The sequence below is a fragment of the Echinococcus granulosus genome (assembly GCF_000524195.1).
Source record: "Echinococcus granulosus chromosome Unknown EG_S00156, whole genome shotgun sequence".
In the NCBI taxonomy this organism is placed as follows: Eukaryota; Metazoa; Platyhelminthes; class Cestoda; order Cyclophyllidea; family Taeniidae; genus Echinococcus; species Echinococcus granulosus.
In genome coordinates, this window is record NW_020170536.1 from 81575 (window position 1) to 103583 (window position 22009).

The window sequence follows — 22009 nt, forward strand, 5'->3', positions numbered from 1 at the left end:
CTCCCTCTTCACGAGTTGCGTTTACTTCTTACTGGCTCCGCGGATCACCCTCCCCGTTGTGGCCAGGACCGCGTTACTTGTGGGTTCCCACATTCTTCGTGCCCTTCTTCCTGTTCTCCACCTACCACATCGGCGGGTGCGATGCTAGGCGTCGGATGCCACTGTGGATAAAGAATGGCCAGATCTGCGTGGTTGGTTCCATCGTCTCCATTTTCACCATTGGGTATTTCTTCTTTCTGGCCATGATATATGCTCCGAGGTGTGTTCGCCCCCCGTATTCTCCCCTTCCTACCTCTGTCTTTCCCTAACGTGTGAACTAATTCCAAAGTTTGCTTACGGCAATTTCTGTTCTACTTTGATAATAGCAAGACATAAACTATATTTTACATTATCTTATTCCTTAAGAAAAAACTGAATAAGCTCCTAAGATTCATCAAATTAGAGTCGGAATCGATATCATAAATCCTGTGTTCCCACTGTTAACATCTTCAAACATCTCAAATGCCCCTTTCCCCTAGTATTTAAGGCGATATTGTGCCATATAATGATGCGTGAGGATTGGCCGGTCGTCTGGCCTCATTTTGCTCACTGCTAGGTGTCTTCTACGAATGTAATCTTTCTTGCGGCTTGCTGGTTCTTCCGCAGCACCACGTTGCATTACAGCCGTAAGACACCTCTTTTTACATCTTCCATATGCCACAAATACCTTACTACGCATTATGATGCGTCACGATAAACTGCAGTTTCACATAACCTGTTCAATTCAAATTCAGCATTCGTTACAGGTATGGGAAAAAGCTCTACCAAGGCTCTTGCAATTTCTGTATCTGTCCCAAACGAGCTACGAAATTGGAGTCTATGTGCAGGAGCCGACTACCGTTGTGGTTGCTTTCATTGATCATCCGAATTGTGTGCTCGACTTTATAACCCCATAAAGATTGTCATTTCGAGAATGCTTATGGGTACTCTTGGCTCCCCGTTGTTTTAGGTAGCATGTTTTAGAGATGCTCAAATGTGCCCATTATGATACTTTTGACATGACTGAAGCCTGATTTTGGGTGTGCACGGGGTATACCGCGCTCGATGTGGGGCATACACACAGCCGTGGTTTGTGCTCTCATTGCACGATTCACTATGCGGGTGCTTTGGTCCTCTCACTTTACACCTTAGTCTTGACGGCGTGACTCTGCGGCCATTTTCATAGCCTTTTAGCCCTTCCGTATCATAATAAAACTGCTCCAACATTGAGATGCCTCAGTACACTTTGGAACGTAGTAGTTGCGGTTGTGGAGAGCAACCTTGATCGGAATGGGTGATCAAAATTCATTATCCTAGAAGAAGATTGTGTGCTATGGATAGCTGAATGTGTGGAGACAACGTATGGCAGTCGCTGAAACCTCGCATTTAGCAATAAAGAGTTGAATAGCCAAAGCAACAGCAGACTTTAACAGCTTAAATACGTCCACATCGAATCTACCTGAGTTACTTACCTGAAGATTTATAAATTGCGTGAACAAATGATTCCTCCTCCGCCTCTAGTCAGCAATGAAATAAGACGGTGGGAAGTGTGATGGAAAGAAAAATTAGATTCGCGAGAATACTTTGTGTGCTTAGCTAAATGACGGCTTCTAAGCAAACACTCCTGCAAATAGAGATTGAAATATGATTTCAATTCTTTGTAGAGCGTCATCGAGCTTTAGGTTGGAGTCCGCACCAGTAAATCCGCGTGATGTGGTTCGCCAATGAGGTGAAACTCGAAGCACAAATGATTGGCGAGACGCGCCATCGGCATTGGGATCAAGTGCCTTTACACTTGCATGAAAGTGTGATGACAACCGTTTCTGGTTGGGGGATGGTTTTTAAAGCAACCTATGCATTGCGATTGCCAACGTAAGGAGGCCAAGTGAGGCCACAAAATCGAAACCCAAAAATGAGGGGGGACTATATGACAGAACGTTTTTCGTCTTAATCACGTATTTAAGAACTCTAACTCCGTCCTGAGGGCACGGCCCTTTGTCCACATCTGTTACCTCCTAGTCCTTATGTCAATTAATGAGCATGGATCTTCCCGTAATGGTGTAGTTCTGAGAGGTAATAAGCTAAAGTAGTAAGGAAGAGTATATGTTACTTACGTACAGGGAGGCGGTGAGGCCATTACCACGGCCCTAGCGTCAAGCAGTGTCTATATGGTTAAACGTCCAGTTAAAAGTCGGATCACTAAATATACATGTATTTCGAACACGAAATCAGCATTACTAAAAGGAGTATGAAACTCAAATGTAAAGAGTGTACCGATGGTGAGATTATCCAAATTAGAATGTTATATTTTCCCGACTCAACAAAACGAAGACAAATTCACCAGTCATTTGCAATGGTTTGGTACTTCGTTCAATTCTCGGTTTGATTACACAAGCATTTAAATCTCCGCAAATTGCACTTGCACAAGGTTGCTTTGTTTCCAGCCTATCATCTCAGATTCTCAGGCCATCTGTACAATAGCAATATACCTTCTGTCACAGTATTGCCACTTCTTATCACTTCAGGGAAGACTCGAGACACAAGGGAGTATTAGGAAGTGGTGTGCGTAATGCACTTCTATACTTGAACACACTCATAATTGCGGATTTTTTTTGTAATTTTCGTTGCATTGTAATTCATGTTTGTAAAAATGGACCTTTTAGGTGAGGGTGGTGAGAAAATGTGAGCCTCGTGTTGGATCGGACGCCATCGCCCCTTAAAGAGGAGACCATCCATGAACCCTCTTAGCCCATGACATATGTTCCCCCCATAGTAAATGCCATAGGACAAAGCATGTCCTCGTCCAATTTTACCGACCCTTTCTAAGGACATTATTGCAGGGGCGGAAAAGAAGAACACCAACTCCATTGCACTGGTGGCAGAGCCGGCAGATCTCCTCCTAAAGGAATGATATGGACTTCGAAAGGTGGCTTAAAACCGCCAGATTTAGCCTCTAGTTCTATCCTTAATGCCACAGAACCCTCTAGATTCTACCTGACCTCCCCCAGGATCTCATTTTAGCCTTCATAGGTGTGAGTATAACCCTAGGTACCGAGTTGTAAGAACGCTGTGCTAATCTTTTTCAAACTCATCATCAACCTGAAGAACAAACACTTGTTAATTAGTTCTTCCATCGCTACCAAAGTATGGGCGAAGACGACGACGAGTACGCGAAGGACGTCCAACTTATAGCGGAACAAGTCTTTTGTGACTCACCTTCATCCAAGCTAGCTGAAGGGATAGCCGTCCAGTCTAGATACAAAGTTCGCCCATCTATTATGGTCAAGAAGTTCTTAGCGAGCTGGTCAGGTTCGCAACGAAGAAGTGTCAGGAGTTGCGCTACAAAAATCCCAAAAGCCGACCGAATCCAACACCCTCGTTTCGAGGCTCTTTGCATTATGCTCCAAAATTAGGTAAGTCTTTACCTTTTTTTGCTCCCAAACGGCTCCCTTTCATTCCTGCAGGCCCTAGGCAAACTAAAAGGACATCCATTCATCTTCCATTTTGACTCTGGTGTGGCTAGACCAATAGTAAACCTTTGGACTTTCCTGACCCTTTGTTACAAGGTTAGGATCGCTCCACCGTACAGATTACGTGTAGCGCAAGGAAAGGAGATGGCACTAGAAGGGGAGACGTCATTAAAAGTCAGCATGGGCAAGGAAATCTGGATAGCAAAATTTACTAAATATCCAGACTCGGCTTAGGACGTAATTCTTGACAGTTTTTTGAAGAAGCACCAAAGCTGCTCTGAGTTACGCGGAGGGTACCTTCTCTACTTTCCAAGACACTGAAGCCAATCCACTCTTTTTGTTACCGAATGAAGATTTCAATGACATTTACAACGCCCTTTTCGAGGCCGCAGGTATACCTATGAAGAACCTGGATGACCTCTCCACGCAGCTTACTCATGTTACTGACGTGACAGGAGAAATTTGCAAGCTACTGATTAAGTAAGCGAATATATTTTCATGACTAGGTACCATGCTTGGAAAAGAGCATCATGAAACACACGATAGGCACCAGTAAAGATAGACCCATCTGGCAGCCTCTCAAATGCATACTATTTCCACTGCTAGAAGTAAACCTTCTAGTAAGCGGACGATCTGGGTGGCTTTGTAAAGCCAACAAAGTCGCCAAGGGCCTCTGCAATAGCTCCGGTAAAAAATGATTGTGGGAAGTCCACATCCGTGTGTCGCCCACAAGAAGCTGAATGCAGTGTCGAAGAAAAACACCTTTCCACTACCCCACATCAACGACTCGTTAGAATCCCTATACACGTCAAACTGGTTCTCCACACTGGACTTAAAAGCAAAAATAGTCAGAGAGAGGACAGTTTTTGTATTGTCGAACGAGCTATATGAATTCCAGATAGTGCGTTCTGGGCTCTAACGCAGTGGTCACCTTCCGACGCCTGATGCAAACTGCATTAATGGGATTATTCTCAATCACTGTCTGCCTAGATGACTTCCTTGTCGTCTGTGGAGATATTCGGGAGCATAATGTCAACCTGAAACTAATGTTAAACAGTTTACGAAATGCATGGTTGATTCCGGATCCGAAGAAATGTTGAGTTTTGCAGTGCTCTGTCAACTTTGGACGCACAGTCTTGTCAGATGAGATGGCGGTTACCGAAAAGCGTACAAAACAAGTGATAACCTGGTTTTGTTAGTATAGTAAGCCTACTGCATCAATTTACTGGAAAGCAGGCGGAAAAGCATTTTTAGTGGGAGAAGGAGCAAGATAAAGCATTTAAAGAGCTGAAGCAAACACTCTGCTTCGCACCGATCCTAGCATTACCCAACTTCGAACCGAGTGCCCCACCATTTATACTGGATACGGATGCGAGCGACGTGACTGTGGGTGGTGTACTCTCACAAAGGGACAAAGGATGAAGGAATGGAACACATCGCCTACGCGAGTATCAGACTCAGCAAAAAAGGGCCAGAAGAGTCGAACGTAACGTGAGCTGTTCGTTTTCTACACAATTGATAGACTTTTTTGGACATCACCTGGTAGAGAGGAAGTTAATTACTGTTGCACCTGCACCACTTATAGCAGCTTCAAAAGACCCCATTTCACAGCAGCAGCATCAGTAATATATGTCCACAGGCTTTTCAAGGGAAAGAGTAGGCATTGACGTCATGGGGCCTCTGCTACTCACCAAGAGAGTCAACCACGGCAGAACTCGTGGAGACACAAGACACTAAAACGGTAGCTTCGGCTTTCTTCAATCGCTGGATTTGTCAACAGGGCGATCAAGGCGCTAATTTCGAAAAATGATTCTTTAATGGATTAGGTAGAACCTACGGAATTTCTAAAATGGGTATGACATCCAGTCATTTTTTGTAAGGTGGAGGACAGATGGAAGGAACGATTCGAGCTCTTATCGGACTACTGAAGGCCTTGATTAAAGATGCACAACCGGAAGACTAAGACTTGATACTTGAATGGTGACCTTTTGCATAATGGGCTACAGTTCATACATTGACCAGCGTTTTACTGTTTAAAATGCTCATAGTTTTGTAAAACGGGAGTGCCTTTCAGTATTTTCCTACCGAACACGGAATCAGCAACCCAGAATATTTCAAAGTACGTACTGCGACTACAAGAAGGCATAAGGCACACTTTCAATATCGCTGGGGAACAGGTTCGACTGTCATATTTTAAATAGAAGAGACATTATGATACAGTCAACCAAGCGTTTACCGAGAAGGAGACCTGGTACAACTATACAGGCCTGTTATCCCACCTAAAGTATATCGTAATTCCCATCATCCGTGGACCAAAGACGCATTCCGAGTGATAAAAGTCATCTCATTAACAAACTACTTTTGTCCACAACATACAGTAATCGTCGTTCATTGCAACAAGATGCGCTCATACAAAGGTACATCTCCGGTAAGATAATATGTGAAATCTGCGCACTAACGGAAGAAGGAGGACCTAGGACGGTGTTGAAAGAGGCCAGGGGACCATGTAATGCATCCTTTTTAATGTTTCTTTTGGGCAAAAAACGGTCGGTTAGTGCGAATCTTGTGTTAGACAGGATGCCATCGGTCTCCGAAGGGGAAACCTAACCTGACATAACCAGTGATATTTATAGCCCTTTAATAATTGCTGACCAGCAAAGCATATCCCATTCTAACTCGACTACCTGTTCTGTGGGCATGAATGCAGGGGTGAAAGAGTAAAATACGGGGCTTATTACAGCCTATTAATTTTTGCGGAAAGTATGTTATCAGTTATCAAACTTTAAACGCACTGGGAAATCGGGCGGATTATTCAGGCCCCAGATCGAGGCTTAATTGGTGAAAAAATAGAATAACGTAATCATGCAAATGAAAGTTGACAAATAGTGAAATTGTCTGCTTTGTATGGTTTAAGTGAATCGAAATCCAATGATCTGCATGATTTGCAACGACCCTAACGCTCACAGTTATTTGAATGAGAATGACGGCTGCGTCACCTACGGAAATTAACTTAGATACTAGTCCCGATGTCCATAAAAAGGGACAATTCCGCAAGGGTTCTCTCTTTACCCTTTTTAATTTGGCTTCGAATGAACGCATTAATGAAACCACAGACGTGGATATTCAACTTTTCGATGGCACCAAGATGCGCGCTTTTATTGACGTAAGCGTGGATTCGTCTAAGAATAATGACCAGTTAGTTAAGCATGTAAAAATATTTAGGCGCCTACATATGCTGTGGTATGTGGTCAGTATTTGATTTTCACTTCTATTTAATTGTACGAAACTGAGAAATATTGATAGCATATAATCGTGCTGGCTTATCGAAATTTGAATTAACGTCATGCAAAGTTTTTGGACAATTATGGTTTGAAAAATTTTGCCTTCTTTGGTAAGGTGTGTTTGGCTGTTATATTGTCTATTTTATTTTGTCCGCTTACATAGCATAAAATTACTGGAAAAATTCTGGTTAACCACATTGCAACTGAACTTGGCGATGCCACCAAAGCCAAATACTTGGGACTCATAATTGAGCAACCGGGTGAATTTCCGGTAAGTTATTCAAATATATCAGTCATAAGTTGCTTTATTACATATACGTACAATGAAAGTGACATGCTATGCAATATATTCTAAGTAGTAAACCCGTGGCTTCCTTGTGCAGTATTTAGATTATCTTATACATTTCTATTTGTTGGTGAAAGTGTGTTACTTTATTACGATTAGGAATGGATGGACCTGAACAATTCAGTTGCAAAGGAGAAAGCAGGTACAGTTTGAGAATCTTTGGTGAAAAATACCAGTTGAGAGTTTGATAGGATTTCTAAAATAACACTTTGATAAGCGGTTGTCTTTGGACATTTAATGCACGTACAAACAATAATGTAGTCCAAATGACTTATGATACACTACAAATTTTACCCAGAGTTTCTTTTTTAAAGGTGTAGGTATTTTGTATACAGTATTTTATGTACACCTGTTTAATACGGTGTTTTTTTCCCTTAAGTACAAGCAGTCAGTCTTATTTTTGTTAAATATGCATAGATTTACTATTATTAATAAGTAGCTTTTAGCGTTTTTATTGCTTCGAAATTATTGAATTATTTTAGCCAAAGGATTTGATATAATTATGGTGCGTATCAAATTTTATCCCTCTGACCCCGTTTCCGAGATGAGTTCAGATTTTTTCGCGTAAGTTATTTGCTTCAATGTAAAACAGGTTGTTCTTGTTTGGATTCTGAAACAAAGCGACCTTTTTAGAAATCTGCTCTATTACCAACTTCGACACGATTTGGCAGTTGGGCGATTGCTCGGAAAAGAAAGGGACCGCTGTTTGCTGGTAGCATATTCTGTGCAATGTACGCATATGTACCTAGTTTTTGTAGCCATGATTGTTAACTTTAAGGACATGGGTAAATCATCAGTTAAAGTTTGTGCTGACAGTGTTTTCACATTTCCATGACTGAGGCACATACATTTATTATCTGAATCTCTATTGCTTTTAGACTAGTTGCTACCATTTTTGCATGTGGAATTGAGCTACGGGTTCATTATGCGTTGAGCGAGGGAACATTTCCTTGAACTTTTAACCATGCATTTACCGTATATCAAAATCAGCTTTATGTAGTGACTTATACTTGAATGCGTTTCGATCCGAATGACTGCAAGACTGAAAGACCTATTAAATAATTTTGACTACTCTAAACATAAATATATTGCTCCTTAAATATGTAATCATCGTATTTCTCTTCGCTTGAGCAAATTTTAAATTATTTGACCATCGTTTTTCATTTCCGTTTTCCGTATTTTCCAACACCATCCGACCGCGTATGCTTTAGTGCAATTAAGGGACAAACTTAATAATAGGAACTGCTTTTTGACCCACCTAAATTTATAATTGTTCACAGGACTCTCACAAATAATGTATCAAAGTCACACCTCATGTGGAATTTACGAGACCCCATAACATTTGATACGATCTTCTGCTTACAACATAAATGATGGAGAAACAAACAAATGCTCTTGTGGAAACCAAAAGCAGGGAATTCACTATGTCAAATTCCCTTGAGCAAAGTCCCTATTTATGAGCAGTAGTCTCCTAAAAAGTTATTTCTATAAGTTTGATGACTCCTTCAAAGCGATATTAAGCATACAATTTTCAAATATCTCACTGGTTAAACTTTTATTAGAAAAACCGATGCCTAGTTAACACTTCCGGAAACCAGAATAGCAATAAAATTAAATTTTTTCTTTTATTTATGGGTGTGATTTTATTCTTTTGTATTTCCCGACCTAGATGAAGGGGGGTTGGGTGACATTCCCCGCGATAAACTGCTCCAATATGACATCGTTAGATCAAAGGTCTCCTCACACAGGCTCGACAACTCAATGCAAAACCAAATTAAGGAATATCTTCAGGAAAACTAGTGAGCATATTTATTGTCTAAATCCTAACCGTATAGTCGTTTCGCTTTTCTAGTGCCTTATTTTTACCTCTTTTCTTCTTTGCTCTCGAAAGATTTATTTGTCCCCAAAATTTACTATCCAGTGTACAACGCAAATGCTTTATAAAATGAAGCAAAACAGTGGATGCTTAAGCTAAGTGGATTTCTGAATTTTAAATGGCGTAAGTGCAAATAATACTGATATTATGCCAGATATGATTTTCCATGGTCCAAATGAGTACTCGTTTTGTAGCAACTATTTGATAGTAACTTCATCATAAGGCCTCTCATTACTACTTTGGTTTTTGAAATGTCATGTTTGACTTTCCAGCCGACATATTTTTTAAAATACTTTGCTTTGTTTTTAACCTGTAGGACGACTCCTGTTGATATTTTATTTTGTATAATGGATCTGCGTAATGTTTTGATACACGGGCAAATATTCTTAGAATCAGACGCAAATTTTGCATGTCAACTCGCGACCTTTTTCACACCTGGGCATTTACATCATCTCTTTGAAATTGGGCAATGAACTTTTCCAGAGAAGGCAGTGAGATACATGATCAGACTTTATACCATTCGTATCTTTCAAAATATTTTAGTGACATATCCCCACACGACGCCTTGACTGCCTTTTTGAGAGTCGCTACGAGGATGGACACTTATGGCATTGAACCGTTTGACGCAAAGGTACGCCAAATTTTGGAAACTATGTCGTTTTCGCGGCCCATTTCTTTGCAATTTTAACGCCGTCCAGTGTAGATTTTCTGAGTCCCAAAATTAAAGAGCCTTCTTTTGTTCTTTAGTTGTCTATATTATTTAAACGCAGGTTGTTGCAGCAAACTACAGTTAGTCGGCATAAAACGCATAATAAAAGGTCCGGGAACAATTGCTCGAGCATTACATCGTGTGACAATAATTGCCATAGCCGTTCCGATGATTCTTCCAAGACCAAGTGGAGTAAACAGTGTATATTTTTAATTAAACATAAAAGTAAATTCTAAATGAATCATATAAACAATCATTTTCAAAAGCACTTACGTTTGTAGTCGAAGACACTGCATTGAGTTTCAAAAATGCAGTTCAATGGCCTTTTAGCTCAATTCTCCGTTAATTGGAGTAGATTATGGAAAGCAGTTAGGCGGACATGCAGTTTACAATGTTGACTGCCGCTATGAACTAACGAAAGAAAGCAAACAAGGTGATTCAAGAAGTCTGGTGAAATTCGGGCAAGCACTTGAGCTTGTCGCTCTGCTGTAAAAGCAAACCCATTCGTGTAGTGTTAAAATATCAAATATGCTAGCATGTTATGGTTAATGGAACGTCGGTGTATATATTTCCATTGTCAATGGACTACAGTGTGTAGATGAATAGGTCTCACAGCTGAACGCAAAGGGCGTGGAGATGCGGACACGTTTTTAAATGCATATGTGCATGCGTGTGTTGTCCCATTTTCATTGGCCTTGCGCGGATCCTATGTTCTTTATTTACTGTACCCAGTCTAACTCCTTAAGGTCATATTTGGACTGTGCACACTTTTAATTTGCTCGTTTGTTTAAACTTCACAAGCTTGATTAATTAACCGCATAATGAATTAAAATTGTTTCTGAATGTCTTCTATGCAGGATCAACGTGGGAACGGCATAGCTGTTGGTTTCAATTTCAAAGGTCTTTCTGTCTTCAAAAGTAGTCAGCAAGTTAACTTCTTCCGCTGGTGAGTTTCGGTGGTGAACTCTGCTTCTCTGTTAGTCAACGGCCTTGAAGTATTCCAGCATTTGGTGCGATAAGTCTTGTATTCTTTCCTTTTAGTTAGTAATTACCTAATCCTACCTGTTTGATTATATTTATCACCATATAGGAGATTGTGATAACCTCAGTAGCGAATCACAAAGTACTTCTTGTGCATTGTGACCTTCTAGACGCGCTCCTCATAGAGCGACGTCTCGAACACCGCGCCGCATATGTTGCAGGAGTCAATGCAACTGACATTTAATGTTTTGAGAAATACCGCTTCGTGTGTGATGGATGGACCTTTGTGCTTGTGGAATTCACTCGACGCCTTTTGCCACATTTCAGGGAATCGATGCTGAGCTACGAATGCGAGAAGAAGACCGTCGTTATTACCATTAAAACGCGTGATGTAAGTGAAGTGCACATGCTGCCAACATGAACCGCGATTGCGCGCATCAAAATACTCTCCTCCGCGCTTGGCTGCCCCCTGCAGTTACTCTGCAAATTTTGCAGGCAGCCCTGTGCAAATCTTCGATGCTCCCAATCGCACTAAAGCAGCACCAAGATTTATGAGTAATTAACTCTCAAAATCGAAATGTACTGCGATATATGCACTGCTCATTTAGTAAATTTGTGCTTAAGATCTATAGGACTTGATAGTTTTACAAGAACAATGGTGAAGGAATGCACTTTAAAATGAGTGGCACCACGAACAGAGTTGAAGGACTCACCTCACAGAAAGCTAGAGTAAAACAAGAACACAGACACGACAAACCAAGTAGCAAGGTACAAGGTAGATAACTAGCCACATTGCTAGCTGCCTTAAATGGTCCTCACCGTCTATCTGTTGGACAAACGATAGTCCGGTATCCTTTATCCTTGATGCGAATATCGCGTAGATGAGCACCCAAGCTCAGGCAGTTTGGCTACAATACTACCTACAATGAATAAATTAGCTAGCATTGCTAACTACGTATTTCAGCTGATGTCTTCTTCGCATGTTTTTAGGTTAAAAAGAAGATTGGATTTAAGTGTGACTCCAGAGCGAACGCAATGCAGCTTTATCGACGGCTCAGAGAAGCCTCGCGATTTTACCGGTAGGTTTTTGTGGCTCCCACCTCAACCAAAAATGTTAAGCTCATTCAAATGAGCTGTTAAGAGAAGATTGTCCTGAGAATAGTTTTCCACTCAAAAATTAATTTCGTTTTTGGCTACATGAAAAGCGTACACCCAACTCCGTTGTAAATGATCGTGCTCTACGTTTGTCATGCGGTATCCGTTTGTGTGTAGTGTAAATTTAATCAGTTGCTGACTATAAAATGAAATGTAATATTGTAAAAGGTTCCTTATTGCCATTTTGCTTGATCCGTTTCTGAGTGGCAGTGTTATTTTTCTTCTTCCATCTGTGAAGTTGTAATCGGCTCTCATCATTTTGATGTTTTTGTTGTTCTAGTTCAGGAAATATGGATTACCGGAGTGATTCAGAAAAATCGCATAAGATTGGCAGCCCAAATTTTTCAAAGTAAACATTTTTATCACTGTTTACCACTGAAGTTGCCATCGTTTTGTCCCCTCCAAGTAATCCCCTTTTCATTCAGATCAACAGACTCCGAAGCCTCCGATTTCTCGGTCAATAGCAGTCAGACGTGCCAAATAAAGCGAATTTCCTCCTTTAGTCGGCCACAACGATTTTTTACTCTCTCCCCACCACGAGCGTCGAGAAAAATGATTCAGCTGCAAGTTTCCTCCACGGAGGCTGTTACACCCACCAATAAGCCCAATTTCCCCTTAAATTGCTCTCCCGACGTCCCTACCATCTTGCTCCATCCACCCGACCCTGATGAGGGACCAAACACCCCTACTTTTGACCCTGACGTCTCTATCACCAAGCCAGTCGGGGGCGCCGTGACTAGCCTTCCCAAGGCGGTGCAGCCGGTCATATCGAAATGCACGGCTGAAGAGGAGACCGTAAACTTGCACGAGGAAGAACCAGAGTTTCTGAATGAAAACAATGATGAGAAAGAAGAGGGGAGGAAGAGAGATCCTACTAAGGTGGGGCAGGAAGGGGGTGGCGATCGAGATATAGATAAAGGTGAGGAGATGGAGGAAGGAAATGATAAAAAAAATGAAGATAGAATTGGAGACCAATGCAAAGAAAACGCGATAAATGTGAAAGGGAAGGCAGAGGAAGAGGAGGAGGAGGGGAATGAATTGTTACCGGCGGAAGTGAGTTATACACCTAACTCGAACTCGCAGGAGAGTCTCCTCAACGTGGCCTCACCTTTTGGTGACGCGGCAAAGATGTCATTTTTCACCAACCTCGAATCTAAACGCTTAGGTCTGGGCATACTTGACTTGAAATTATCAAACTCTATGACTTCAATCACGATCCCACCCACTGGAAGTGTGTCATCGGCCTCCCAATGTAAGTACTGATAACTTAAGTCATATTTATGCAATACTTTGCGTTAGAACTAACTTTTTTGCTCTTTAATAGCCACAGTGTAAGCAGTGTAGCGAGATCTTTTTCGATTGTGAACGTGTTTCTTAGGGCTTGAGTTCGGATGGTTTCCCACTGATAATGTATAAATGCAAAATAGTTTATAGAAGTTGAATTCAGGAAGTGTGCATTTACAAACTTTTACATACTTGTATATTACGCAACCAAAATACGCAGTTGCTACTAGCAAGCCTTTCTAGCTTTTCAGTAAGTTACTTAAGAGCTGTAAAGCAGCCGTCATCTTGTGCAATAGATAATCAAAGACTGCTCATATATTTTTTTCGTTAAGAGCTGAATATAATGCTGAATGCTTGCCTAGTTTGCACAGCCATGACTGAGTCTTGAAGAATGAGAAAAATGTTGCATTTCCTCAGCATTGCGTGTCACCATCGCTTTAGTTGCAAATTCATACTGTATCATAGGCTCATTGTCTTACGCATTCAATTCCTAACTGTTGACTTAAATATTAAATTCCCCGAAAACTTATCCAAATGATTGTACATACCAACCTATTGTTTGGTACATTCAGGTAGGTTTGCTGTGTTTCTTCTTTTTCCAGCGCCACTACATTTCTTCCCGAAAAGACGGGGCCGAAATGCTCAACCAATTTGAGGGATCGCCAAATAATATGAAGTAAGTTTGTCTTGATCAAATTAATTCGATTCAAAATATCATGAAAATGCTGAACCTTCGTCGATGCAGTCCTTTTTAACGCCATGCGTTGGAGTAAAGCGTGGATTAGGTCGTTGGCGCAATTGTGTGTAATAGTTTTCTCAGGGCTAGTCAGGGTCTTCTGACGAGAGATGTGTCATTCTGCGTAGTTTTGTTTGTGTATTTCTCACCTTCATGTGCCATGACTCGGATGCTCATTAGTGGTGAGTGGTATTGGTATCCCCCGTGTCACCGCAGGCAGGTGCTTTGACAAGCGTGGGCGCGCACGCACGCCACGTAGACCCCATCAACATCATCAAGGCGGCTCGCTCGCTTGCTGCATGTGTCAGTGCCGCCTTCTCATACAAAGATGCTTTCTGTGGTGGTTTTTTTCTAGTCTAGCCACCTTGATAAGTTAACCCCCCTGATAAGCCTGGTGAACGCTTACTCAAGCACGCGGTTCTGCACTAGGCTCCCCAGTGCAGCACTGGACATGAACACACGCTTGACTGCCAACTGTCTCACCTGGAACATTAGTGAATGAATGATTGCATGCAAAAGTGATAATTCAAGTTCGGACTTCTGACAGAAATCATGGTTAATCAAATCGAGCAACTTTTTAAAGCTGGCTGCGCAACATTAATTCTTATCATTCCACTGCTGCTTGGTCCCATTGACCGACCAAATGAATCCAAAATTAATGACTAGCTCAGGAACTTCATCAAGAACTTTTTTTGCAGAATGTTCAATTTCCCCCGACCCATTCCCTCGGCCGTTTGCTGTGCCTTTACTTGTACGCCTGCATTGCCTACCGGAGTACTAGTACTGCACTGCACTGCAGAAAAAAAAATAAACTTTTATTGTATAATATACATCGCAGGTACATTGCGTACTATCATTACCGCCCACCTCTTATTTAATAAATCTGCATTTTGACTCAATAACAAAACAAGAGTACTCTGCTTATTTCATGGAGGATAGGAAATGCACAAGTAACTGATTTGGGAAAACTCATTTCGATCTGATGAAGGACCACCTCTGTTAATTACAGGTGGTCACGTCACTTCACCAAAATCCAGATTTGTGATAATGGAAAATAAAGACCGTAACTTATCAACCTCGAGAATGCATTTTTGATAATGAAATTAATGGCTTAGTAAAGATTTGTTGTAAAGCCGCTAAGTCTCTGATTTGGATTCACCTTTGGTTAGTAAAATATTGTTCCTGGAAGTGTAGTATAATTGTGGAATCCACAGGTGCTCCTAATGGCCTCCGGTTTGAGGCTTATAAAGGCTGACTCGTCCACCTCATTACTGCGGTTTGTTTGAGGCAAAGGATTTGTAAAATCGCATTAATTATACACAAATTGAATTGCGAATCGCAACCCAATTCAAGTATGTGACACTGCGTTGGGTATCGTATTTTGGCCATTCGATGATCTGGATTTTTAGGGTGAATTCTAAGGCGTGTGACTCGGATTCCCAGACCAAGAGGAATTACATTCTGAGCTTTCAGATCATAAGGGATGGCTGCCAGTTCAAACCAGCTTAAAGAAACCTTGTGCCTGCTCAAGCATGCTATCCACTAAATAATTCCATGCCCTCAAAAAAGGAGCAACAATAGCAGACTCCCTCTTCCGATGTGACTATTTTAATAAAGTGATTGCCATGCAAACGTCAAACTGCAGCAGTGGTGAAACTTTTTCATATTACCGCATCTTCATTTCAAACTCGAATGTCAACTTTGAAAATGAAGGGGCTAGATTGTCTGAGCACTAATAAGATGTAGCGAAGCACCTAAGGGGTTTATTACCAATACTGAGACTTAAACAAACAAATGAAGCCTTGTAAATGTAAGAAAATCGCATTAAAACCATACTGGCGAAGAAGATAATTTGTAGCTACCATTTAAACGCATCTTGGAAATTACTGCCTTAATCTCTACACTATTTTTGAATGATATATCACTAAGGCCTACTTAAGGAAGGAATGGTCACGTGCTCTAACCGCAAGTAATTCGTGGATCTGATGCCCACGCCCGTAAAGTGCCCCGCGCCATCTTCAACCAAGTCATTATTGTCCGACGTGAAGCTTGTTAGTCCGTCTTTAAGACGGATTGTAGGGAGCACACCTTAGTTTATGGCTTTGTCATTCAAAGGCAGTGCTTACGTGATTAATGGTAATAGAGGGTTTTATAAACGAATTAGCTTTAGTGCCACCACACATGAATATACAGGGACCTGACTAATGATTAGTACTGTGTAGACAGACTAATTCCACAAGCCGAAGATAAAAATTTTAATTATGACTTATTCTGAATACAAATAAAGTGCCCTTAATTGTGGGTAGGCGTACACCTTCATAAGTAAGGAGTTAAAAGCATATCACATTTATTGGGAAAGTCTCAATTCGAAATCCTTATGCTACAGTGGAACCATGTAAGACAAGCATGAAATGTAGTCAGATTGTCCCAGCTTGCATAATATGGTGAAACTATTAGTCAGAAATATGGAAAATTGCACACATACTGCCCTCCAAATCTTTATTGAGGTCGTAGGATGTCACAACAGTAATCCTGAATGCATATCAACATCATAAAGAAGGCTCAGACGGACATGTTGCTTGTCAAGATCACAATCAGCGGAGTCCTAGACTTTTGCGTAATAAGCTGCAGAACTAGACGAACCTTTAGGGCATTGCATACCTACTGTAATACTTTAAATGTTTGCCCGATTCTCGGTTTTGGTAATGGGGACACTTGAAGGTCTCCCTAATAGTACTTTGCCCATGTCGGCAGCCCTAATCTCTACTTTGCATCAACAACACGTGTTTGGCTTGAGTATTGCACCCTTCTTCGTCTACCAGGAAGTCTTCGGGTCCTACGAAACCCATGTAATCTTAAGGTAAAATTTTACCTCGAAACATGTCAACAAAAGCAAAGTTTTCTTTAATTTAGTAAAAAATTATTTTGATTGTCTTTTATGAATGTTGGAGGTGGTGTCTTGCACAATTAGGTATCTCTATCATACGAAGTTATGACCTTGAGTTTGTTTAACCCAGTCAGCAAGAATTATTCTCCAAGACGTGCATTTAAGAATAAGGTCAGAGGGACCAGTGGACCACGCTAAAAAAGATGCCGCCTAGTGTGTCCGGAATACGAGAAGTATTTTAAATATTTTATTTTTTTACATCTTTAGGGTGTTCGCATCCTCTTTGATCTAGGTTACATGAAAGATTTGATGGGCGAAGTGTGCTCCATTAGGCAAGATGGAACACAAGTTCGCAGTACAATTGATGGCGAAGTAAACTTGGTTCAGTCAAAACTCCGATTTTTAGGTTAAAATCCTTAACCTTAAAAATCTACGACGAGTCCGTGTTATTGGTCCGGTGGAAGTGGATAGTGTTGACAATATGGTGAACTTGAGGTAAAATAATATTTTAATAATGTTTCAGGAACCTTTCGCAAATGACCATTCTAGACAACCTAAAAGTTCGGTATAACAAAAAAAATATCTACGTAAGTTTTTTGTTCCCGTAATTCTTGCAGACTTACATTGGTAACATCTTGGTCACCGTTAACCCCTATGTTGATCTCCTTATCGACGGTCTTGACGTAATGGCGACATATAGAAATCAACCAATAGCTTCAATGCCGCCGCACGTTTACGGACTTGCTGAAGGAATGTATCAAAACCTATTGCATGATGGTGTTGATCAAGTCGTAATCATTAGGTAATTCTGATACTCAAACAAAATATAATACTTTTATTATAGTGGTGAGTCTGGTGCAGGTAAGACGGAAGCATTTAAAAGAATTTTACGTCATCTTGCGGCCTCCAGTGAGGGAGATCAGATTACATGGGGTTCTGCTGCTCAGGGAGTGCTAGAAAGTACTCCACTTCTCGAAAGCTTTGGTAATGCCACTACTTTGAGAAATGACAATTCATCTCGCTTTGGCAAGTTCGTAGAGGTTTTCTTTACTGGGTACGTAATACAGTGCAACGTTGCTTATCCCCACTTCTAAAGCTTTACTACTGTTTATAATTTTACCAATTTTTAGTCCATCTATTATTGGAGCTCGAGTAACAAACTACTTGCTTGAAAAATCCCGTGTTGTACAGCAGTCTACTGGCGAAAGAAATTACCACATTTTCTATCAATTTTTGAGCGGTCTAGACAAGGAAACAAAAAATGCTCATCACTTCACATCTGTCTCAGATTTTGCTTATCTTCAATATGTAGGTTTTTCCCATCCAAATAGGGTCTTTGCTGTATGACAAGTAAAAAAAAATTGTGACTCTCAATTTCAGGGCAAAGCTAGTAAGGTCGCTTCACGATCTGATCCCGAGGCATTGCATGTTCTTCTAAATTGTTGGTCGAACTTACGTTTCACTGGAGAGGACATGGATTTGTGTCTTCGCATTATGTCAGGCGTACTGCATTTGGGCAATGTTGAGTTTGGAGAGCGTGATGTATGTTTTTCCTTCTCGCACGCATTTTGACCTCTTCTCATACAACCTTATTACTTAGTGCGGGGTGCATTGGTTTCTTCCGGCTATTCTCTAATTTGCAAACAAATCAATTCCAGCGGGGTTTTAGGAAGAATGGCGTATATTTTTAATTAAGATTTGTAGTAAGAAAGCGAATATGCACACAATTTTTAGGGTATAGTTTAATATGCCATTAGGTCAATCCCATATTATGATAGTCGTACAATTTCCTGAACTTGAACATCAAAATCTTGACCAAAAAAGGTTTTATGGGTCCAACTTATTATTACGTAATTGCGGCATTTTTTAATTTGTTGAGATCCAAAATGTCATTTTTGCTTATTTTGTGCTACACAGTGACAAATTTTCTATTGAATATGTATTGTTTTATTTATACGACTCCTTTGGCTACCTGAGGTTCCAAAGCCCTGTTTGTCATTTCTGATGTAATGGGATGTAGTGATTTTAGTGCAAAAGGTTAACTCGACAAACATTTTTGCATTGTTTTCAGTCTATTTACAACGTTTTCATGGTGGCTTTTAGGAAGTCAGTTTTATAAAGAATCCAGAGACATTGGATCATATTGCAAGTGAATTATCCATCAATCGTCAAACACTGGCTAATGTTCTCACAACTAAAGTTACGGTGAGCATTTGCAATGTTGCTTTGATTATAGCGGCTGAATCTTGCATGCTTTAAAGTTTCCTCATGTGAGATCTCAGTTCCCCAACTATGGTCAAGGAATCAAACTAATTTAATACTATTAACCAGCACTTTATTAGTTTTTTTGCAATTAAGTGGTAGATGACGTCTTGTTAAAAATATCTACCCCTGGGAAATGAAATAACAGAATCTGATGAATTAAGTGTGTGCTGAAGCATCATACTGCTTTACGATTGCAATTTTGCATTTGTAGGAGACGCGAGCCGAGGCCGTAAGAAGTCCGGTGAATCAGCAGCAGGCAAGAGTGAATAGAGACTCCATAGCAAAGTGTCTCTATTCAAAGTACTTTGAATTACTGGTGGAGGAGCTCAACCATCGCCTTGCGCCCCCAACTGTCGGCGAGTTGGAAGCCTCACGCAGTATCTCCCTCCTGGACATATACGGTTTCGAAGTAGGCAACGTGTTTTTCCTTACATAGCCTCAACTCTTCACTTATAAAATACAAATTTACAGTAAAGCATGTGTATTTGATAATAATTTGCCTAGGATCTGGCCAATGCTACAAGGAATTAGATAAAATCTAGTTTATTAGTGCTCACTTTTATTGCGATATTATTAATGAGTGGCTTTGCTGAAAGGATTTACTGGGAACGGTTCATGCATTCTTAGTCATTTTGTCTGTCATACTTTTATGTAGGGTCAACACAATTTTTCTTACAGCTTCTCTGTCTATGTACACAAATAAGCTTGTCGTTTTCCACCTTAGAATTTGCCATCAAACTCCCTGGAGCAACTATGTATCAACTATGCAAACGAAAATCTGCAACTTTTCTTCAATCGCTATGTTTTCGAACTCGAGCAAGCTGAATACAGCAGTGAAGGAGTCAGTTGGAGCTACATCACATTCCCCGACAACAGGGTGATTATCAACCTACTCACTGGAAAGCCCGATGGCATTTTCCACATCCTTAACGATGAAGCCTATCTCGGTCAGGTGCGTCTGTGTCTATGTGAAACAAATCCAAATAATGTTTCAAAAACAAACATTTTGCAACTATCATCGTTTGATCCGCATAGCTTCCGTTGAATAGCATTGGTTTATTGTTCACAGTGATGCTAGAATGGTATTATGATCTGATCTGCACTTGCAATTAAAACGGTACACTTGATACTTGTTAAAGATCCTGTCTTTATTCGGCCCATTGAGATAAGTTTATTTCTGGATTCAACCTCTTAGTACGTTCTTTAATCGTGGAGTAGTTCAAATTGATAATTTCTGGATGAGGTGATTCAGAAGCTTTATTCTTCCATCAGAACCTCGATAAAAAGTCAATGTCCATTAACGCTTGTGCTAACCAAGAGCTCGCGGAACCCATCAACGCTGTCTGCATCAATTTACTGCAGCGCACCGCAGCAGTTCCTTTCCTGATTCCTTGCATTTTTACTCGTGAAGGATTAAGAAATCTGCAGAGCACAGTTTGCAAGAGAGAGTGGTCATATTACTTGCATATTATTCATATTTTCTCCCATTGTTCGGGATTGTCGATATGTTTGATTGGTTTCCCTGTTCTTCGTTTGTAAATCAAGTTATCACGCAATATAACAACGGGCGAATACCAAGACACTGTTCTAGACTCATCCTTGTGTCTAATACATTTACAAACGCATATTTGAGTACTGGATTGTGCAAAAACTGGCATTTTGGCGCATATCCCCGCACACAAAAACGTTTGTATGATCGTCTCAATTTCACTTGTACTCTGGTGACAGGCATAAAATAGACAGCTGCGTTAAAGGTGGGAAATTTTAAGACCAAAAGTATTTCTTATTTGTTTTTGGATATTTCAAAAGAATATTCTGGCATTGTACTGCTTGCTTTGGGATAAAGTGCCAATTCTGTCAAGTATCATGTGGTGTTGGAGTCAGATGAATCAGGCTCCATGAACACTTGGTACATTGGTGCCTATGCGACAAGACAACAGTCAGGTGTGAGCCTTCATTGCTTGGTATTTAGCAAGGATTTCTACCGATCACAAAACTGTGTTTTGATATTGAATCATCCAACAAGGGGTTAATCAACAGTATTGTGAGTCAAAGTCAATAAATTGCATGCCGTAATTACCTTTACGTGGCCTCCTTATTATTCATTCCCTGCATTTAAACTATGCTTCAAGCATGATGCAGTCCTGTGGAGGTGCATCTGAGCAGCAGTGACGGAGCCTTACAGGAAGCCTGCGCTTGCCATCCACTAATTGGACTCGAGATGCGCCAAGATGAGTGGACTCGAGTACCTCCAAATGCCACCCTTCGAACTGTTGCAGGTGGTGCACAGGCGAAAGCAGGTAGATGTGCCAAGCGCTCAAGGGCGCGCCAGCTGACAAGCGCGCACGCGCGCACGCACGCCTATCGATTGTCACGGTGCCATCTCCTTTCGTGGTGCGCATGCGTGCGTGTGTGCGTATGCGCATGTTTGGCAGTCCTAACTCTAAACACGGCGTTTTGATTGTTGACCCCAAGTTGCTGTGCTTAAAATAGGCCCCAAAATGTAGCATCAGATTGTCCACATCCTCGCATCGTGTATGGATCGGCAAATTCAAAAATGGAAAACAAAACCACGAAAATTTTGTTCAACCCATCAAGATATTGGCGTTTGTTTTTCACCCTTAAATACAATTACTATAACTGTCAAATTTAAAGTGTAGGAAGTAAAAAATCAAACGCTCCTACTAGAGTTAGATTATTGTAAGTGGTGCACCTGGTCGGTATTTGTGACTGGTTGAGGAGCTCCATTCTACAATTAGAATGCATGTTTGAGCAATTTGTCACTTTTGTTGTTTGTCCTGCCATCTTTTGGAACTTTAATATGGTTTAAGCTCGGCCAATGTCGGGCAGCCTTGACTCTGGTCACTGCTGCATAAGCCTGTTTGCAATGGGACTCAGCGCTTTAATGTAGGTTAGGTATGCAAAATTCTGACCCTGTAATAGTTCTCCGCCCCTTTCATGGGCACTTTCGTCGTGAATGACAATCCTAATTCTATTCAAA

At 40.9% G+C, this 22009-nt stretch overlaps 2 protein-coding genes across 2 annotated transcripts; both read left to right on the top strand. All coding sequences in view use genetic code 11, as the record gives it.

Annotated features, from left to right (window-relative positions):
• Positions 1–3164: 3164 nt before the first annotated feature.
• EGR_09607 (Cytoskeletal protein) lies at positions 3165–14216 on the top strand (the record flags this gene model as incomplete). The annotated part of the gene is made up of 8 exons (XM_024498856.1): positions 3165–3327; positions 3803–3968; positions 9535–9622; positions 10558–10646; positions 11009–11072; positions 11672–11760; positions 12262–13088; positions 14116–14216. The coding sequence occupies 8 exons, from the start codon at positions 3165–3167 to the stop codon at positions 14214–14216; spliced, it is 1587 nt and encodes a 528-aa protein (XP_024346733.1).
• Positions 14217–17279: 3063 nt separating this feature from the next.
• EGR_09608 (Myosin-XV) lies at positions 17280–19444 on the top strand (the record flags this gene model as incomplete). Its single annotated transcript, XM_024498857.1, has 6 exons — positions 17280–17330; positions 17361–17545; positions 17588–17797; positions 17874–18051; positions 18124–18285; positions 19220–19444. 6 exons carry the CDS (start codon positions 17280–17282, stop codon positions 19442–19444), a joined length of 1011 nt encoding a protein of 336 aa, XP_024346734.1.
• Between the last annotated feature and the right edge of the window lie 2565 nt (positions 19445–22009).